A 14,464-nucleotide genomic window follows, 5' to 3' on the forward strand; every position below is an offset into this window, starting at 1 on the left:
TGGCTAGGAAACTCCGAGCAGCTGCTACACTTGACTGAAACTAAATTTGTATATTAATGATATATTTAGCTCTAGATAATGTGGTAATCGGTATACAATCATTTTAACTTCTAAGTAAGTTGCAATTTTAATATCACAGACAATTAATTCACTCAGATACCTGATAAAAATACATTTGCTTTATTTGGATCTTCTTTAGACATGTAGATCAAATGAAGAGACAAGCTTTAATATACTGAGCAAAAGGTAAATAGACTATTTAAAAATCTTAAGGGTGTGTCCGCAACACATAATAATAATTACTGTCTGTATTTTCTAATACAAGTTGGTCATCTCTGATACACCCATTTTCATGTGTTGATAATAAATAAGGAGAAAACTAAATTACTAGAAGACTCATTTACCAGTGCCTGTTAATATCATTAACATCCTAATAAAAAAAAGAAGCATCTATATATCAACTAAAAAAATATTTGTTATGTATTTACAGGGAGGGAGAGATTATGTACAAGTTTTTACAAGAAGTTCAGTTTCTCCCTCTCTCATGGGAAAACGCCATTGTTGCATATTATGAAATCAGTGGCTTCAGATCTGGAGTGAGTCCTCAGGTTGTTTACTGTGACTGGCTCCTGCTCTTTTTCAATTCCACACTGTTTATTTTCTACTTTCTGTAGCAGATGGAGAAAGATAGTTCCTGCTCCTCCTGCTGTTCACTGCTTGAAAAAATTTGACTCATTACTATGTCGTCCATAATACAACAAATCTTATCTGACCCCAGCAACGAGTCTGGGTTTCAACATGCTCCAAGACATTCGTACCTATATTCATAAAATAAAACAACAGCTACTCGTGTCAGATGTATGTACAGTGAGAAGGCATCATGAGAAAGCAGCTACAGGCTCGTTTGCTGACGGTAAAGTTAAACTTCTTCTAAGCAAGGAAAAGTGATCGAATCACAAAAGTGGAGCAGCCCTGAGCTCACCCTCTACCTTTGGCTCTCTGCGATCAAGGTAAACAAACTCTCATTTGGTAAATGATAAGTGACTGGAAGGAGTGAATATGACCTCATCATTTTGGAATATATGTACAGCAGTTTAATAACAGTTCTATCTACCCATGATCTTGATTTACATTCTGAAGAATCTAAACTCAGTGACATTAATGTACAGTGTGCTAGAAACAAACAGGATAAACAGTCTACAGCGACTTGGACTGGAACGTTCACTCTTACTTAACTTCTACTTTGTCCTCAAACATCAGGAAACGTTATGAGAGAAAACCTGAGATTCAAAATCCACATCAGCTCTTGGTTCATATTTCAATTTGAAGAACTTTAAGACAGCGATGGACACTTTTGTTCCTGTTTTTATTTATGTGGCTCATTTGCTTACTTTCCCTTCAAAATAAAACACTGCTCTTCATGGCGAGGATTCTCTCCTTATTCAGCTTTTTCCATTTCTCATCAGAACCAGTTTGTCTGAAGAAATATTATTGGGCTTTGCACTCACTCAAGACTTGCTGACTCTTTGCATTTGTTTTCCTGGAGGTGAGACTGATTGAAGGTGATGCTGAAGTCAGTCTGTCATGATCTGTCCGTGTGCAGAGGGTTAGGGTTAGGCTTCTAGCACACGGAGCAGGTCTTGGAGCCTCCACCACCCACGTTGTTTGCAGCACCTAGTGATCAAAGAAAACACACACAAAAATCTATATATTTCTGAATCAGGTTAAATTTCATTTTTTTGTGTTGTGGCTAAATTCACTGTACCTTTACTGGGTGCAGCCGCCTCTCGAGCAGCCTTCTCTTCCTCTATAGCTTTGAGTTTAGCTTCATACTCCTCTTTCTTAGCGTTCCACTCCTTCCTGTTGTTGAGGATGCCGTCCAGCATGGGCTGGATTTGTGGGTGGAAGCGAGAGAACTCCTGAACAGAACAAAAGGGTCAGAGGCAATTTACGTCAATACAAACAGATAAAGTTTGGTTAAGGAGGTTTTTCTTCATGCTTTTTGATGTTATAATGTTAATGGAGTAAGTAGTCACACCCATTCAAACAAGCTGTGCTTCTATATGGCTTCTACTGACATCATTCTCAATATGACAGAACATCAGTGAAGGTTAGTCTCTGGGGATCTAATTATTAACCTTCTGGTATGTGGACATCCCGCTCTACCACCTGGGTGGTTGAGGCTCACGACATATTATTTTGTCAGACCAGGAACCGCACAAAAAACCCTGACAACTGAAAACAGCACAAGTGTGAATCATTACCTTGTAGACAAACGTGCAGACAAAGTCAATAAAACCACATTGTAGTTTTGGAAGATCGGCGGCCTTGTTCCTGTCCATCATGGGCTGGGGGGAGGGACATGCACAAAACATATTGAATTAAAAACAATCAATATAGTTGTTTTAGTGCTGCACACAGATTCAGATTGATGCTCATTGTTTTAATTTGCAAACTCACAATGGGTTGCTGTTCTAGTACCGTCCTCTCCAGGTCACCCTGTTCCCAAAACTCTGCTGCTACAGACAAGGCAACCTGAAACACACACACACACAGAGTCAAGATTGGAGAAGCAGCAAACACTCAGCAAGTCTCTCTTTTATTAAATGTTTGTGCTGCTCACCTTGCTCTGTACCTCCCAAGGCTTTGTAATGGCGGACAAGTCACATGCTGTCATCATCATGGCCCTGAAATGAAATGTGTGAATCAGAGAAACGCCAAGCAACAAACAAACTCTGTGTGTGTGTTCGTTCCACTCACATGAGAATCTCCTTCCTGGTGGTTTCTAGAGACATGAAGTCGACCCACTTCTTCTCGTCCTCATACGTGTGGGAAAGGTCCACGATCTTCTGAAACATGGTTCTTTTCCTGGGAAGGTACAAGGAAAGGAAATATTCCACTGGTAAATATTTTACTATATAGACATGAAGGTAGTGAATAAAGAGTCTGTTCTGACTTGAAATAAAGAGCCAGGTCTGTGGCGATGATGGCGATGTCCATGAGATGAATGACATGGTCCACCTGTCGCCTGTGGAGGTTCTGGTAGATGTTCAGTGACTGCAGGTGAGAGGAAGGGAGGGAGGTGGACACCAGTCATAGTTAGGCATCGTAGGAGGTGACAAGGTTTCAGTGATGCACGAGTGAAGTTGTTCTTTAGTTCACATCTTTTTTCTCACATCATCATTCAAAAGGAACTTTCCAAACTCCAGATGGTGCCGTTCCAGGATTGAGGAGCCATGGAGCTTGGCCAGAGGGTTCCCAGATCTGTTGGAATCAGAAATGAAAAAAGTTCTCTCTATGTTTATACATAAACCGCTTACAGTGATTATAATTTGATCAGTAGAGTGAATATTTGACCAATAATCAGTTTCTACAAACTGTAGAATTTTGGGTTTAATTTGGTTTCTCCCATCAGCTCTTACTTGACTTGGTACAAGTTGTTTGTCCCTCTGTGATCGATATCATGCAGGAAGCCTGCGGTTATCATGGCCATCACCTCCAAGTCAGTGTAGTATCGCTTCAGCATTCCCGTCTGAACAAACACACACACACAGAAAGTAGTCCATTAAAACAAATACACAAAACATGGTGGAGTGCAGTAAAACTTTCAGATATTAAAGCTGAACATTTATGCAACCTAAAAAGCTCCTTCTGTAAAAGGAGGTTAACATAATAATACCGTTAATAGTGTAAACATGGTCTGTCCAACGTTGAAGCCGTGACGCCAGTTGTGGTAGGTGATTCGTCGGTAGCCTTTACTGACAGAGTACATGAACCGAACCAGCACCTAAAGGGAAGAGGAGAACCAACACTGTGAACCTGGAGCTGAAATCAAGACATAACAAACCTGTGACGGAGATGAAGTATTAGTACGCGTGATTATTTGTTGGTCTAGATCACCTCTTGAGGGACCTGGAACTTCTTGACCACCCCGACCTCATAGTACATCTGGATCCCGCACTTCACCAGCTCCATCTCTGTGCAGTTAAAATCCGAGAAGTGGAACTGGTAGATCTCGAACTTCTTAATCATCGGAGGTAGTTCTTTTTTCTAAGAGAGGAATGAACAGAAAGCAGAGAGGATAATAGCATTGGCAGATTTGGTAACTGACTTAGTTTCTTGCTAATGAGATGTCACAGTCCCACAAACTTGAACAAGTCTTAGTTTTACCAGAATGGCAAGGAGCTCATCCTCTTCACACGCTGCAGGTTCACAGCTGTACAGCTCTCGGGTGTTCTGGGAGAAACGAGAGGTTTTCATGCTTGAATCAACAAATGATTTGAGAAAATCGGTTATTAAACCTCACACAAAGTGAAACAGTGAACAGAGAGTGCAACATTTTTTATGAAACAACGTTGACAAGAGAGGATGTGTTGCTGCACACAAGACTTTTGACAAGGGTGCATTATAAATATGAATCTAATGTACAGCACTGACCAGGATATTCTGAATCTCATCATCCCGACATTTGACATGATACAGCACCATGTCCTGAGCGATGTCTTTCCGATTCTCCAACTTGTTCATTTTGTCGTAAGTGTCCGTGTTCAACACTGACCAGCCCAGGAACTGAGTCAAAGCCTGACAGACAAGAACGAGGCTCAGTTAATTGTTTACGTCTTTTGTATTTATTCACAGACAAATTCAGATGGTTATAAACATATTGTCATTGGATCACAAAATGACCGGAGTGATTCGTTTTACCTCCATGAGCTGCTCATCCTGATCATCAAAAGGCTTTCCATCTTTTCTGTTGTAAAACGTGGCCACACCCACTATCTCTTCTTTTTTGTTGACAATTGGCAGCGAGAGAACGTTTTTTATGGTCCAGCCACTGCTGTCAAGAGGCTCAGTCTGCAAAATAACAAAATAATCAGAATAGTCACAATATTAATAATAGTAATAAGCTTCTATAAGAGGTTTCTTTCTTTGGTCTCTTACCTGAAACTGAAACGTCTCATCAGCGGCTGCGTTCATAATGTTACAAATCTACATAGAAGGAAAAAAAAAGATTGATCACAGGGTTAAATATGCAAGTACTTAAATTTGGTGTTAACTCCTTCAACTTCTTTTTGTAAAGTGTAAAAACAAAAACAACTTACAAAACCACTCTCAGCAACATAGGTTGGCAGTCCGCTACACAAGGCCCAGTGATCTGCAGGTGGGCCCCTGTGTGACAGACGAGTGAATGGACAAGTTAGCAGGTATGTGATTACCAAGCTGCTCTGATCAATTCATTCATTATTTTTAGTCTGTTTTTAAAACGAGCATAAAATGCCATTTTCTTCAAATAGTCCTTAAATTCAATCCCTAAAAAGTAGTACTGGTATATTGTTGTGAATGTGACAGCATATTTACTTACGGTATTACTTTGATGTCTTCTTTTCCATGTAATATATAATCAATCACTTTGTAGAAAATTACCTCCTGGAGAAAGAATCAAATGCAGAGATCAGAGAAAGTGCAACGTCAAATACGTCGATATCTCTTAGAGCACCGATTACAATGTTAGATAAATGAGATGAATCAAAAGTACCCTGCCATCTGGAGTTACAGGACCGGAGTACGGTGGCTGCTCTCCCATCAACACAGGCCAGATGTCAAAGAACTCCTGGAAAGAGACACACACAAAACACAGAGGAAATTAGTGACGCTGTAGTTTTAAATGTATATATATACACAAAAAAGGGGAAAACCACAGGTCAACTACCTTTTCCTTTGTCATGTCGAGTAAGCCCACGGAGTAGCGGTCACAGTTGAGGTAGGCTCGGACTGTGTACAAGGCTTTGTGAAACTGTCGCTCAATGTCCGTGAGCTCTTCAAACACCTTGTTGGCCGACCAGAGCAGCAGCTGGGAAACAGACAAACACACAGTGTGTTCAGTCATGCGCTGCCTTTTATTAAAATAGTGCAAATGCAATGGTACATGAAAAGCGTACCTGTCCTTTACGTGTCTCACAGCTGTGCAGGTAACTCAGATGATAGATCTTCAAGTTCAAAGAGGCAATTTTCAGATACTTTAAAAAAAGCTAAATGGACAAACAAGAAAAAAAAGCGATTTAAAATCACTGTACAACACAACAAACCTTACAACTGAATGATATAAGTGACAAAATGTAAGATGCTGTTGTGTTCGATGATATCAGAGTTTGATATGAAACAAGGTGTGATTTAAGAAAACACTGCACCATAAATATCATGACTAAACTGTATCAAAACCTAAAACATTGTTTTCCAAATATCTAATTGAGCATCAGCTATTTGGAACAGTTTGATTCATGTCTGTCTATTAATGATTCCATTAATCTGCTGTCCATGTCTATTACTGACCTGTCTTCCCCTCAGGCTTATTTCTATTTCAGTTTATTCCTGACAGGGATCCCCATACATGATGGATTAATGACTTGACCTATGTTAAACACATGCCTCATTGGCTCAAAGGGAATTCCCCTCCAGCTGTAGTGACACCCTTGGTTGTCTTTTTCAGTTTTCATGAAATGTGATCAACTATCGATGTTCAATTTCTTCTAATTGAAGTCAAAAGCAGAATCAATAGTTGATGTTGAAGTAAACACAGAGGCCTCTGAGTGTGTGTCCATGTGTGTGTGTGTGTGTGTGTGTGTGTGTGTGTCCGGCGTGTAGTTCGGACTCACGTCTTCGTCCTCAGCAGTGAAATGTGGTCCAGTGGTTTTGTTCAGAGCCATGATCACAGCCACCATGTCTTTACCGTTGAGGATGGGTGTTGCTAGAATGTTCTTGGTCTCGTATTCTGTGAGCTCATCGACAAATGAGCTGAAGTGCTGGTTCTAAATGAGAGAAAACATGATTAAACAATTATTATTTGTGCTCACACACAATTTGAATTTGCATTGAAATTCCTCTAAGTTCTCTCACTGTGGAAAAAACAACAAGAGTTTTATAAGTATTTGAAACGTTTGTTTTGAAAAGGAACCATGGTCCAAAATGTTATTTATTTCTAATGTAAATTATATTTTATGTCCTCTGACATTAGTTGAAATACTTATACAGTAACTTACATTTATTTATTAGAGGTATGACAGAGGTATTATGTCTGTCCATCAATAAAGACATTAACCACCTTCAGATCGATATTTTCATAATGGTCTCTTGTTGTACATTGGTAGTTCTGGGCCTATGTACATAAATCAGGTCTGACTAATCACTTATGATAATGTAAAGAGGTTATCATTTTTTTCCTGCATGATTTACAAAAGCAAAATGTCCCACAGTCATTATCAGCTTTCATTTAAATTATTAGTGGGTATTTTCTGATAGAAAGGTGCAGTATAACATGGACACATGATGTAAAGTGAACCAGTTTTGATCTGTTTTAGATTCTTGCTGACTAAATGCCAGAGGCGACTAATCCACAGCTAGAGCAGAGGCTGATGGGATCTGGAAATAAATGGATTATGTCTGAAAGGGGGATTTACACCCTCACTTGGTCACAAGTATAGATACATGCTACTGATGCTTCTTTTAGTTTCAACCAGCAGACTCTGAATTTACTCTCAGATTTAGATATAGCAATTCTGCTTTGAGAAATTACATTATACATGTTGAAAAAGTGAACAAATAGTTTCGTGGTTAAAGCCACTATGTGTAGGATGTAGGATTTGAAGGCTGTGGCACCACCTGGTGCTAGTATGATGAATGACACTGTGATAGCATTTCTATAAGGCTTCAACAGTCCAGGTTCATGTCTAGTTCTCATTGATTTACCTCTTTGACATCTTTCACATTAACAGTCTTCTTGGTCTGGGCCACGTGGCCGACTATTCCCATGTCCAGCGGATAGACGATCTCGGAGTCCGGCGGCACCACACAGTCGTCCAGCTCTGCCTCTGCGTTGACGTTGAAGAGCCTGGTGGCGAGCTCTCCGATGCCGTTCCGCTGCCGGTACATGAACAAGCTGCACCGGTCAGCGTGGATGAGCGCGCTAATTCTCTTCAGGATCTTGAACACCACTTTTTCCACGTTGATGTTCTCCTGCATGTCTTTGATCAGTTCGTACATTATTTGGCTTTCCTCGACCTTGGAAACAAGAGACACTTTTAGAGTTTGGTCTTAGTAGAGAAGAGTTAGGCCTACATAATAAATACAGATGTTTGCCAGAGGTCATGCTGTACTGACAGGTTCCATTTTTCAGTTGAATTTACCTGACTGAGCTCCTGGAGCTGGCTGAAGTCAATCTGTTTCTCTCCGAGTCCCGATGCCTTCGATATGGAGGCCGGGCTCATCTTCTTGGCAAAATACTGTTTCGCAAATGCAGGATTCCCATTGAGGAACTTTTCCACGTCCTCCTTTTTCACACTCATGGCTCTCTCTTCCTCCTCTTCTCCCAAATGTCCCTGTCGTCTCCCTCTTCTTCAGCCCAAAGCTGCTCTAGACGAGTTGCATCCAACGGCTCCGAGTGGAAAAACCAAGCACGACGACGAACACTATTTGTCCAGTTTATCCCCTAAAGAGGAGAAAAACAGAGTTCACCCATGTGTCACAGAGAAAGTGGGGAAGCAGATGTGGGCTCCTTCAAACTGAAGGTTAAAAAAAGATAAAATCACCCGTGCTGGTGGGATGAGAGCAGTGAGAGAGGGAGAGCCCTGAGGAGAAGGCGGAGGGCTGAATCCAAACAATCCCTGTGTCATCAGCAGATAGTGCTGAAGGTTAGCAGGGATCTGCCGATGCTAAACTTGTCAGCTGATCATCTAGTAACAGATATGTGGCCTGATGATCCAGCCTCCCCTGTGTGCCTCAGGATATTCACTTTACCTTTTTAACAGCACAAATCAAAGTCTGACACTTTCAAAATACACGGTGTTGGGTTGCACTAAATAAAAGACAGATGCGGTAATGTACCACTCACAGAAATAATGACAGTTCAGCATCATGGAAAAGATAAATGATTCAAATGATTAACTACAGAAACATTCAACTTTCCTTTCTGTTTTGCACTCAGCTCAAAATCAAGGTTTATTATAGACTTAGAAAGATGAAACAGATATTAAATGTACGTATCTGTATGAGAGATATTATCTGTATGCAGGTCTCTTTAAGTTTCTCAAACAAACAAACTTGAGAAAATACAATTGCAATGTGTTCACCTTCATTTCAGCAAATATGTCATTAAACCGTGATTCATTATAAACAATACAGGAAAAGTCCAGGATACACAAAAACACATCCATGCATGTGTCACGGGTATAGGCCTGTATTGCACAAGCTCTTTAAGTCCTTATTAAACAAGGCCTCTCCTGGCATAAGCCCTATTTAGTTAGGACACTGGCTGATTATCTCCGCCCCAAAACTCTCCCACTTTCTCCACATGACCACGACAGTGACTCAGGAGATGAGGGAGTGAGCGCCACTGATTTTCTGAGAAGACAGAGAGAGAGAAGTCAGTGAGAGGCTTGTTACCGATGTGACAATAATGAGATAGTATGGTTAGTCATCTAAAACAAAGGGTCAGATAGATAATCTGCTTCCTCCATGGTAGATTAGGTCCAGTGTGTGTGTGTGTACGGCAGCCGAGATGGCTTAAACAAGCACGTTAATAAAAAACACAAATGCAAAAGCCACACAACTGAAAAACAAACTTCACAATTATTTTTAATTGTGAAAACAAATTGTGATGCTTGCAATTTGAGGTGTTATGGTACAAGTGCCTGTAGTAGCCAAAAACAAAAGACACACATGTACGACAACACCTCAAACAGAATGAATCACATTTTAAGCCACGGTCCACTTGACCTCACGCGACCATGACGTGACCTCAGCTGTAACTTGAAGCAGCTCTGCCCTGTGCAGACTTTACGTGATGCATACCAGTTAGAGTCTGACTCTTCACTGCAGATCTCTGTTCTCTAGTTGATGTTCTCCCTCCGGCTGCAGCACTTGCAACCACCTCTGTGACGACACAGCTCTGCTCTGATTGGCTGAAGGCTTCACTGACACACCTGACATGGTTTATTTTTTAATCCTAAGAAGTTCAGTCCTTCTGGCAATTAAATAATAACAATTATTAAACTCATGAAAGATACTATGTCCAAACCTACTACGACTACTGCTGTACTTACTATGAGCGATGACAACAGGTAGTGAGTACTTCATATATCCCACCACCACACTTGTAATGCTGTCATGTAACACAGGGGAGCAGCAGACTCATATCTTACACCTGTACTCATGAAAGTCCTCATCACTCCTGGTTCATAGTAATAATTACTGTCAACCATGATTGTTTACTTTGAGGGGAATGTTGTGGATGACACTAACTGGGGGTAATATGGATCCATGATCCCACCTTACACTCATAGGCCACCAGGTTGCGCCAATAAGGACAAAGTTTGTCTTAATACTCAAATAGCTAATGAAAATCTTCGATGACTCAATACAGAAGGAAACTTTATCGTTATAACTATATGATCAAGAATTCACCTCAGTAAATGTCTTAATTTAGTATCTTCAAAAAAAGGGTCATAATCCCACATACCAGGAAATATCTCCATGTTTTTGTGAGTGAGCGTTGTGCAGTATGAGCTTAAGGTTTCAGGCAGCTGAAGTTGGTCCAGTGGATAAAAATATAAAGGTGGTAAACATGACGATCAGCAGAGGGGGCAGAACATCCTCTCAGGATTGTCCCGGGTCCAGCTGAGTCATCAGCCTGATATCCTGAACTGAGGCTCGGAGGAGGCTCTGGTGACGAAAACATGTTTGGACTCACGCAGGCGTCTTCAGGTCAAAGGTTAATTTATAGAAATGGTTTTAATAGAACCCGTCATCATCAATGATTACCTTACTGTAAATGGTCTCATCTTGGGTCATAAAATGGCTTTAAGTGTGTGGGAATCAAAGCCTCATATGATTCCACTGCTTCATTTTTACTTTATTTAAACAAATTAGAAAATAGAGGTGTGGGATTTTTATGTGCTTCCTTATTCACCTTTAACTTATTTTGAAGGTATTTTATTTATAGCATTGTTAAGTGTAACTATAAACACGTGTATAGTAAATCTATTTCCATCAATGATCCATTTCAGGACATGCAAGTAGGATTATGATGCTGAGCAGCAGAGTCAGTGGAAAAAATAGATCGTCTGTCTGGACTGTCCTGCCTGAAGGTCTGTCCTGTCTGTGTCCTCACAAGTGAAATAACACTCATCTTATTCTTCTTTTTATTCTTATAATGAAGAAATGTGTAATAGTATTAGAAAGCTACACTTAGAGAGGACTTTACATATCATCACTTCATACATTATGCTGGTGGTAATCTTATGTCACCATAGTTAATCCAGGAAATGAGAGTTCATGAGTTCACAACATACACACACACACACACACACACACACACACACACACACACACATCAAGACAAAATGAAAAGTACAAGAGCCACAGTACGAGATCAGAAGAGTGTATTAAGTGCAACATGATTTACTCGCTCCTGTGGTTCAGCCTGGGACTGAGAGGTGCACAGGCTCAAGTGTTGATTCCCTGAATGTGTAAGTAGGGCTTTGTTGACTGAAAAGCTGTTTGCCAACAAATGCTGTGTCAGGAAAACAAAGATGTAAACACCAACTTTCATTTTGCAGCATTTAATCATCTTCTCTTGTTGATCCCACACAGGCTCAGTGTTTTTAAAGTCCACTTTCACAGACGGATCAGTGCCAACGTGCGCAGTCATTTCTGTGCCAACTGGCAGAGAGCGGGTTGTCTGCTAACCAGCGGGTTGTTGGTTTGATTCCACATGCAGGAGTGTCCTTGGGCAAGAAACTGAACCGCACATAGATGCACTGTATGAATGTGTGTGTTTGGGTGTAAAGCACTTAGAGTGGTCATCAAGACTGGAAAAAACTTTCAAATGTAGATGAGGGATTATTGGTATTGTGGCATCTAATATTTTTAAATAATCTCTTCATCCATATAATATCTGTGATGCTCAATTTTACCTGACACCACATGTGAGGCTCCAAAATGGTTAAACTGATTAAATAACAAAATCCAGCTCTTTGATCAAATCAACCACATCCTGTACTTTGCACACGTGCAAACACAGTTCATTTGTCAGCTCTGGTGTACGTGTGTTTGTTTTATTTGTGCGTCCAGTCAGTTACATAAAGGTCTGAGTGTTTTTATAATAAGTCTTGGGCAAGTTTGAACATAGAAGCCAGATTAAGGATTTCAACCCAACAGGATTACCTCTAGATTTAAGCACCTTATTTAGTTCCAAGCATTGAAACTCAGCCATAAGCTCGTCTGTGGTGTGTGTATATAAAGGCAGTGTCCAACAAACAAGCCTCAAGCTGGTGGATGACCACGTACAGAGCTTGAGTTTTAACTGCTGTTGATACTTTGATCCAAAACAGGTAAGAAGACATTTTTACTCTGTTTTTGTGCCACTCTCTAGTTTTGTGATTTCAAGATTGTGAGATCATGTTATTTCTGCTCCGCTGTTTAAATAAAGTTATTTCTGAAGTAACTTTTTAGATTTAATGTTTGTGTCATGTGAAGTGGTGTAATATATTGATGGTGCATTTATAATATTTGCAGTTAGTGGACTGGGAAAACATGTAAAGTTTGTTTTATTTAAATTCAACAATTCCATGATTCCTCTGGTCATTAGAGAGCTATACTCTGTTCATCACAGAATGGGATCCTCTAAACTGGCCCTGCTCCTGGTCCTGGTGTCCTGCGTCGAACGCTGCCTGTCGGCCTCCTGTGTGGTTGACAGCTTCTCAGTCAAAGAGGACTTTGACCCCAAGAGGGTGAGTCGAGCAAAAAGACACATGCAGCACATACAGCGTGTCTTGAGAAAGTTTTAAAACAAGTTCTGACTGTCTGTCTCCTTCTTCTCCCTGTTGCAGTATGCAGGGAAGTGGTACGCGCTGCAGAAGAAAGATCCAGAGGGCCTGTTCCTTCAGGACAACATCTCAGCCGAGTACACCATCGATGATGACGGCTCCATGACCGCCTCCTCCAAGGGACGCGTCACTCTGTTCGGGTAAGTGGGCAGCAAGTGATTTAACAGACTTTATCTGCAGAATATAAATTACAAAATTCAATCTAGCCGAAGCAAAACCAGCTGCTCTCATCTCCTAAACCCCCTCATGAGAGGGTAGAGGGTCAGTTTAGACACAAAGACCCTCTTGACTCTTTCAGATCTGGGGATGGGACCACAACTCAAATATTCAGTTTCCAGGGCCAGAAGTTAAGAAGGTGCTCAGGGTCCACATTTCCCTGGATTATGAAGGATTAGGTAGAGAATGCAAATTGGAGAAGTGGGATTATAACAGGAATGTGGGCTCTAATGCACTGTAACAAACAGAAAACAAGGATTTCAGCTGATTCAAGTGAAATAGAAAAACAGTCGTTAGTTGTTGACACGTATTTCCATCTTTGTGTTGCAGTTTCTGGGTCGTGTGCGCTGACATGGCTGCCCAGTACTCTGTCCCTGACCCTACCACCCCCGGCAAGATGTTCATGAACTACCAGGGCCTGGCCAGCTACCTGTCCAGTGGAGGTCAGCTACATGCACACATGTGCCCCGTCACATCCTCCTCTCACATCCCCTCACTCCCTCCCAATCTGACTTCTCCTTCTCTTCCTCCTACAAGGTGACAACTACTGGGTGATTGACACAGACTACGACAACTACGCCATCACCTATGCCTGCCGCACTGTGAAGGAAGACGGCAGCTGCGAGGATGGCTATGCCCTCATCTTTTCCAGGAACCAACGCGGCCTGCCCCCCGCCATCCAGCGCACTGTGCGTCAGAAGCAGGAGGACATCTGCATGAGCGGACAGTTTCAACCTGTCCTGCAGTCCGGAGCCTGCTAAAGAGAGAAGAGACGAAACTCAGAGAGGAAGGAGAGCAGGAGGTTGTGCCAGCTTGATAGCAAGAACAGGGAGAATGAGAGAGTGCACGTCAGAGGAGACTGTATGTTGTGTATGTGAGAGTGTGGAGTGAATGGCCTTCTCTCATTGTTTTGTAAAAGTCAAATAAATCCGAAAAAGGAAAGTGAAGTGAAGATAGTAAAAAAAAATTGAACGTGTCCAACCACAGCTTCATGATTTCTTTTTTTCTTTTTGTTTTTCCATTTCCTTCTCTATCGCTCATCTTCATTTGATTGTCTGAAAAAATGTCACCATTGCTGTGGTGTTGTGGGTGAATGTGAAAATTAAAATAAATATTTTTCTAAACATTCATTGGATTTCCGAGTGTCTTTGCAGAAGCACACGAACTTCAAGACGTGTGAGTAAAGCTGTGGTCAGGAGTTCTTGTAAACATGTTGCACTTTGGCCACGTAATCGACTGTGATCCCTCCTGAGCTCAGGGAAACGCAGCTAAACCCAACACAATGTGCACTAAGCAATAATGGGCTTAAACTGGAGGTTTAGAGACTTTAGTCCTATCATTCTAACTCGAGTGTGGGGCCACTCAGCGCG

General features: G+C 41.2%; 2 protein-coding genes across 4 annotated transcripts; one reads left to right on the forward strand and one right to left on the reverse strand.

The window, feature by feature from the left end:
- Positions 1–164: 164 nt before the first annotated feature.
- pde6b (phosphodiesterase 6B, cGMP-specific, rod, beta) lies at positions 165–9,861 on the reverse strand. Of its 3 annotated transcripts, none has more exons than XM_020081759.2 (24): positions 9,844–9,861; positions 8,181–8,482; positions 7,744–8,055; positions 6,654–6,806; positions 5,940–6,029; positions 5,711–5,851; positions 5,537–5,611; positions 5,363–5,427; positions 5,103–5,169; positions 4,942–4,989; positions 4,705–4,854; positions 4,438–4,581; positions 4,171–4,236; positions 3,901–4,050; positions 3,680–3,787; positions 3,423–3,532; positions 3,177–3,264; positions 2,957–3,057; positions 2,761–2,868; positions 2,624–2,687; positions 2,461–2,535; positions 2,265–2,348; positions 1,766–1,919; positions 165–1,674 (listed from the first exon to the last, which is right to left on the reverse strand). In XM_020081759.2, exons 2-24 carry the CDS (start codon positions 8,337–8,339, stop codon positions 1,622–1,624), a joined length of 2,565 nt encoding a protein of 854 aa, XP_019937318.1. In that variant the 5' UTR covers positions 8,340–8,482; positions 9,844–9,861; the 3' UTR covers positions 165–1,621. The 3 variants fall into 3 exon arrangements, with proteins under 3 accessions (XP_019937318.1, XP_019937319.1, XP_069370200.1); XM_020081760.2 differs by lacking the exon at positions 9,844–9,861 and adding an exon at positions 8,583–8,739; XM_069514099.1 differs by lacking the exon at positions 9,844–9,861 and having other exon boundaries at positions 8,181–8,707.
- Positions 9,862–12,229: 2,368 nt separating this feature from the next.
- Positions 12,230–14,224, forward strand: rbp4l (retinol binding protein 4, like). Its single transcript, XM_020081881.2, has 5 exons — positions 12,230–12,383; positions 12,665–12,782; positions 12,882–13,018; positions 13,425–13,537; positions 13,632–14,224. Exons 2-5 carry the CDS (start codon positions 12,666–12,668, stop codon positions 13,853–13,855), a joined length of 591 nt encoding a protein of 196 aa, XP_019937440.1. The 5' UTR covers positions 12,230–12,383; position 12,665; the 3' UTR covers positions 13,856–14,224.
- Positions 14,225–14,464: the final 240 nt, after the last annotated feature.

This window comes from Paralichthys olivaceus, chromosome 18 (assembly GCF_024713975.1).
Source record: "Paralichthys olivaceus isolate ysfri-2021 chromosome 18, ASM2471397v2, whole genome shotgun sequence".
Taxonomy (NCBI): domain Eukaryota; kingdom Metazoa; phylum Chordata; class Actinopteri; order Pleuronectiformes; family Paralichthyidae; genus Paralichthys; species Paralichthys olivaceus.

Bases quoted from the DNA above. Each gene is read 5' to 3' on its own strand.
- pde6b (XM_020081759.2), bottom strand. From the start codon at position 8,339: ATGAGTGTGAAAAAGGAGGACGTGGAAAAGTTCCTCAATGGGAATCCT. The intron at 5,428-5,536 runs GTACTTTTGATT...TTCTTTCTCCAG, and splicing joins CTGTAACTCCAGATGGCAGG to GAGGTAATTTTCTACAAAGT. The intron at 4,582-4,704 runs GTAAAACGAATC...CTTGTCTGTCAG, and splicing joins AGGATGAGCAGCTCATGGAG to GCTTTGACTCAGTTCCTGGG.
- rbp4l (XM_020081881.2), top strand. From the start codon at position 12,666: ATGGGATCCTCTAAACTGGCCCTGCTCCTGGTCCTGGTGTCCTGCGTC. The intron at 13,019-13,424 runs GTAAGTGGGCAG...TTTGTGTTGCAG, and splicing joins GGACGCGTCACTCTGTTCGG to TTTCTGGGTCGTGTGCGCTG. The intron at 13,538-13,631 runs GTCAGCTACATG...TCCTCCTACAAG, and splicing joins CAGCTACCTGTCCAGTGGAG to GTGACAACTACTGGGTGATT.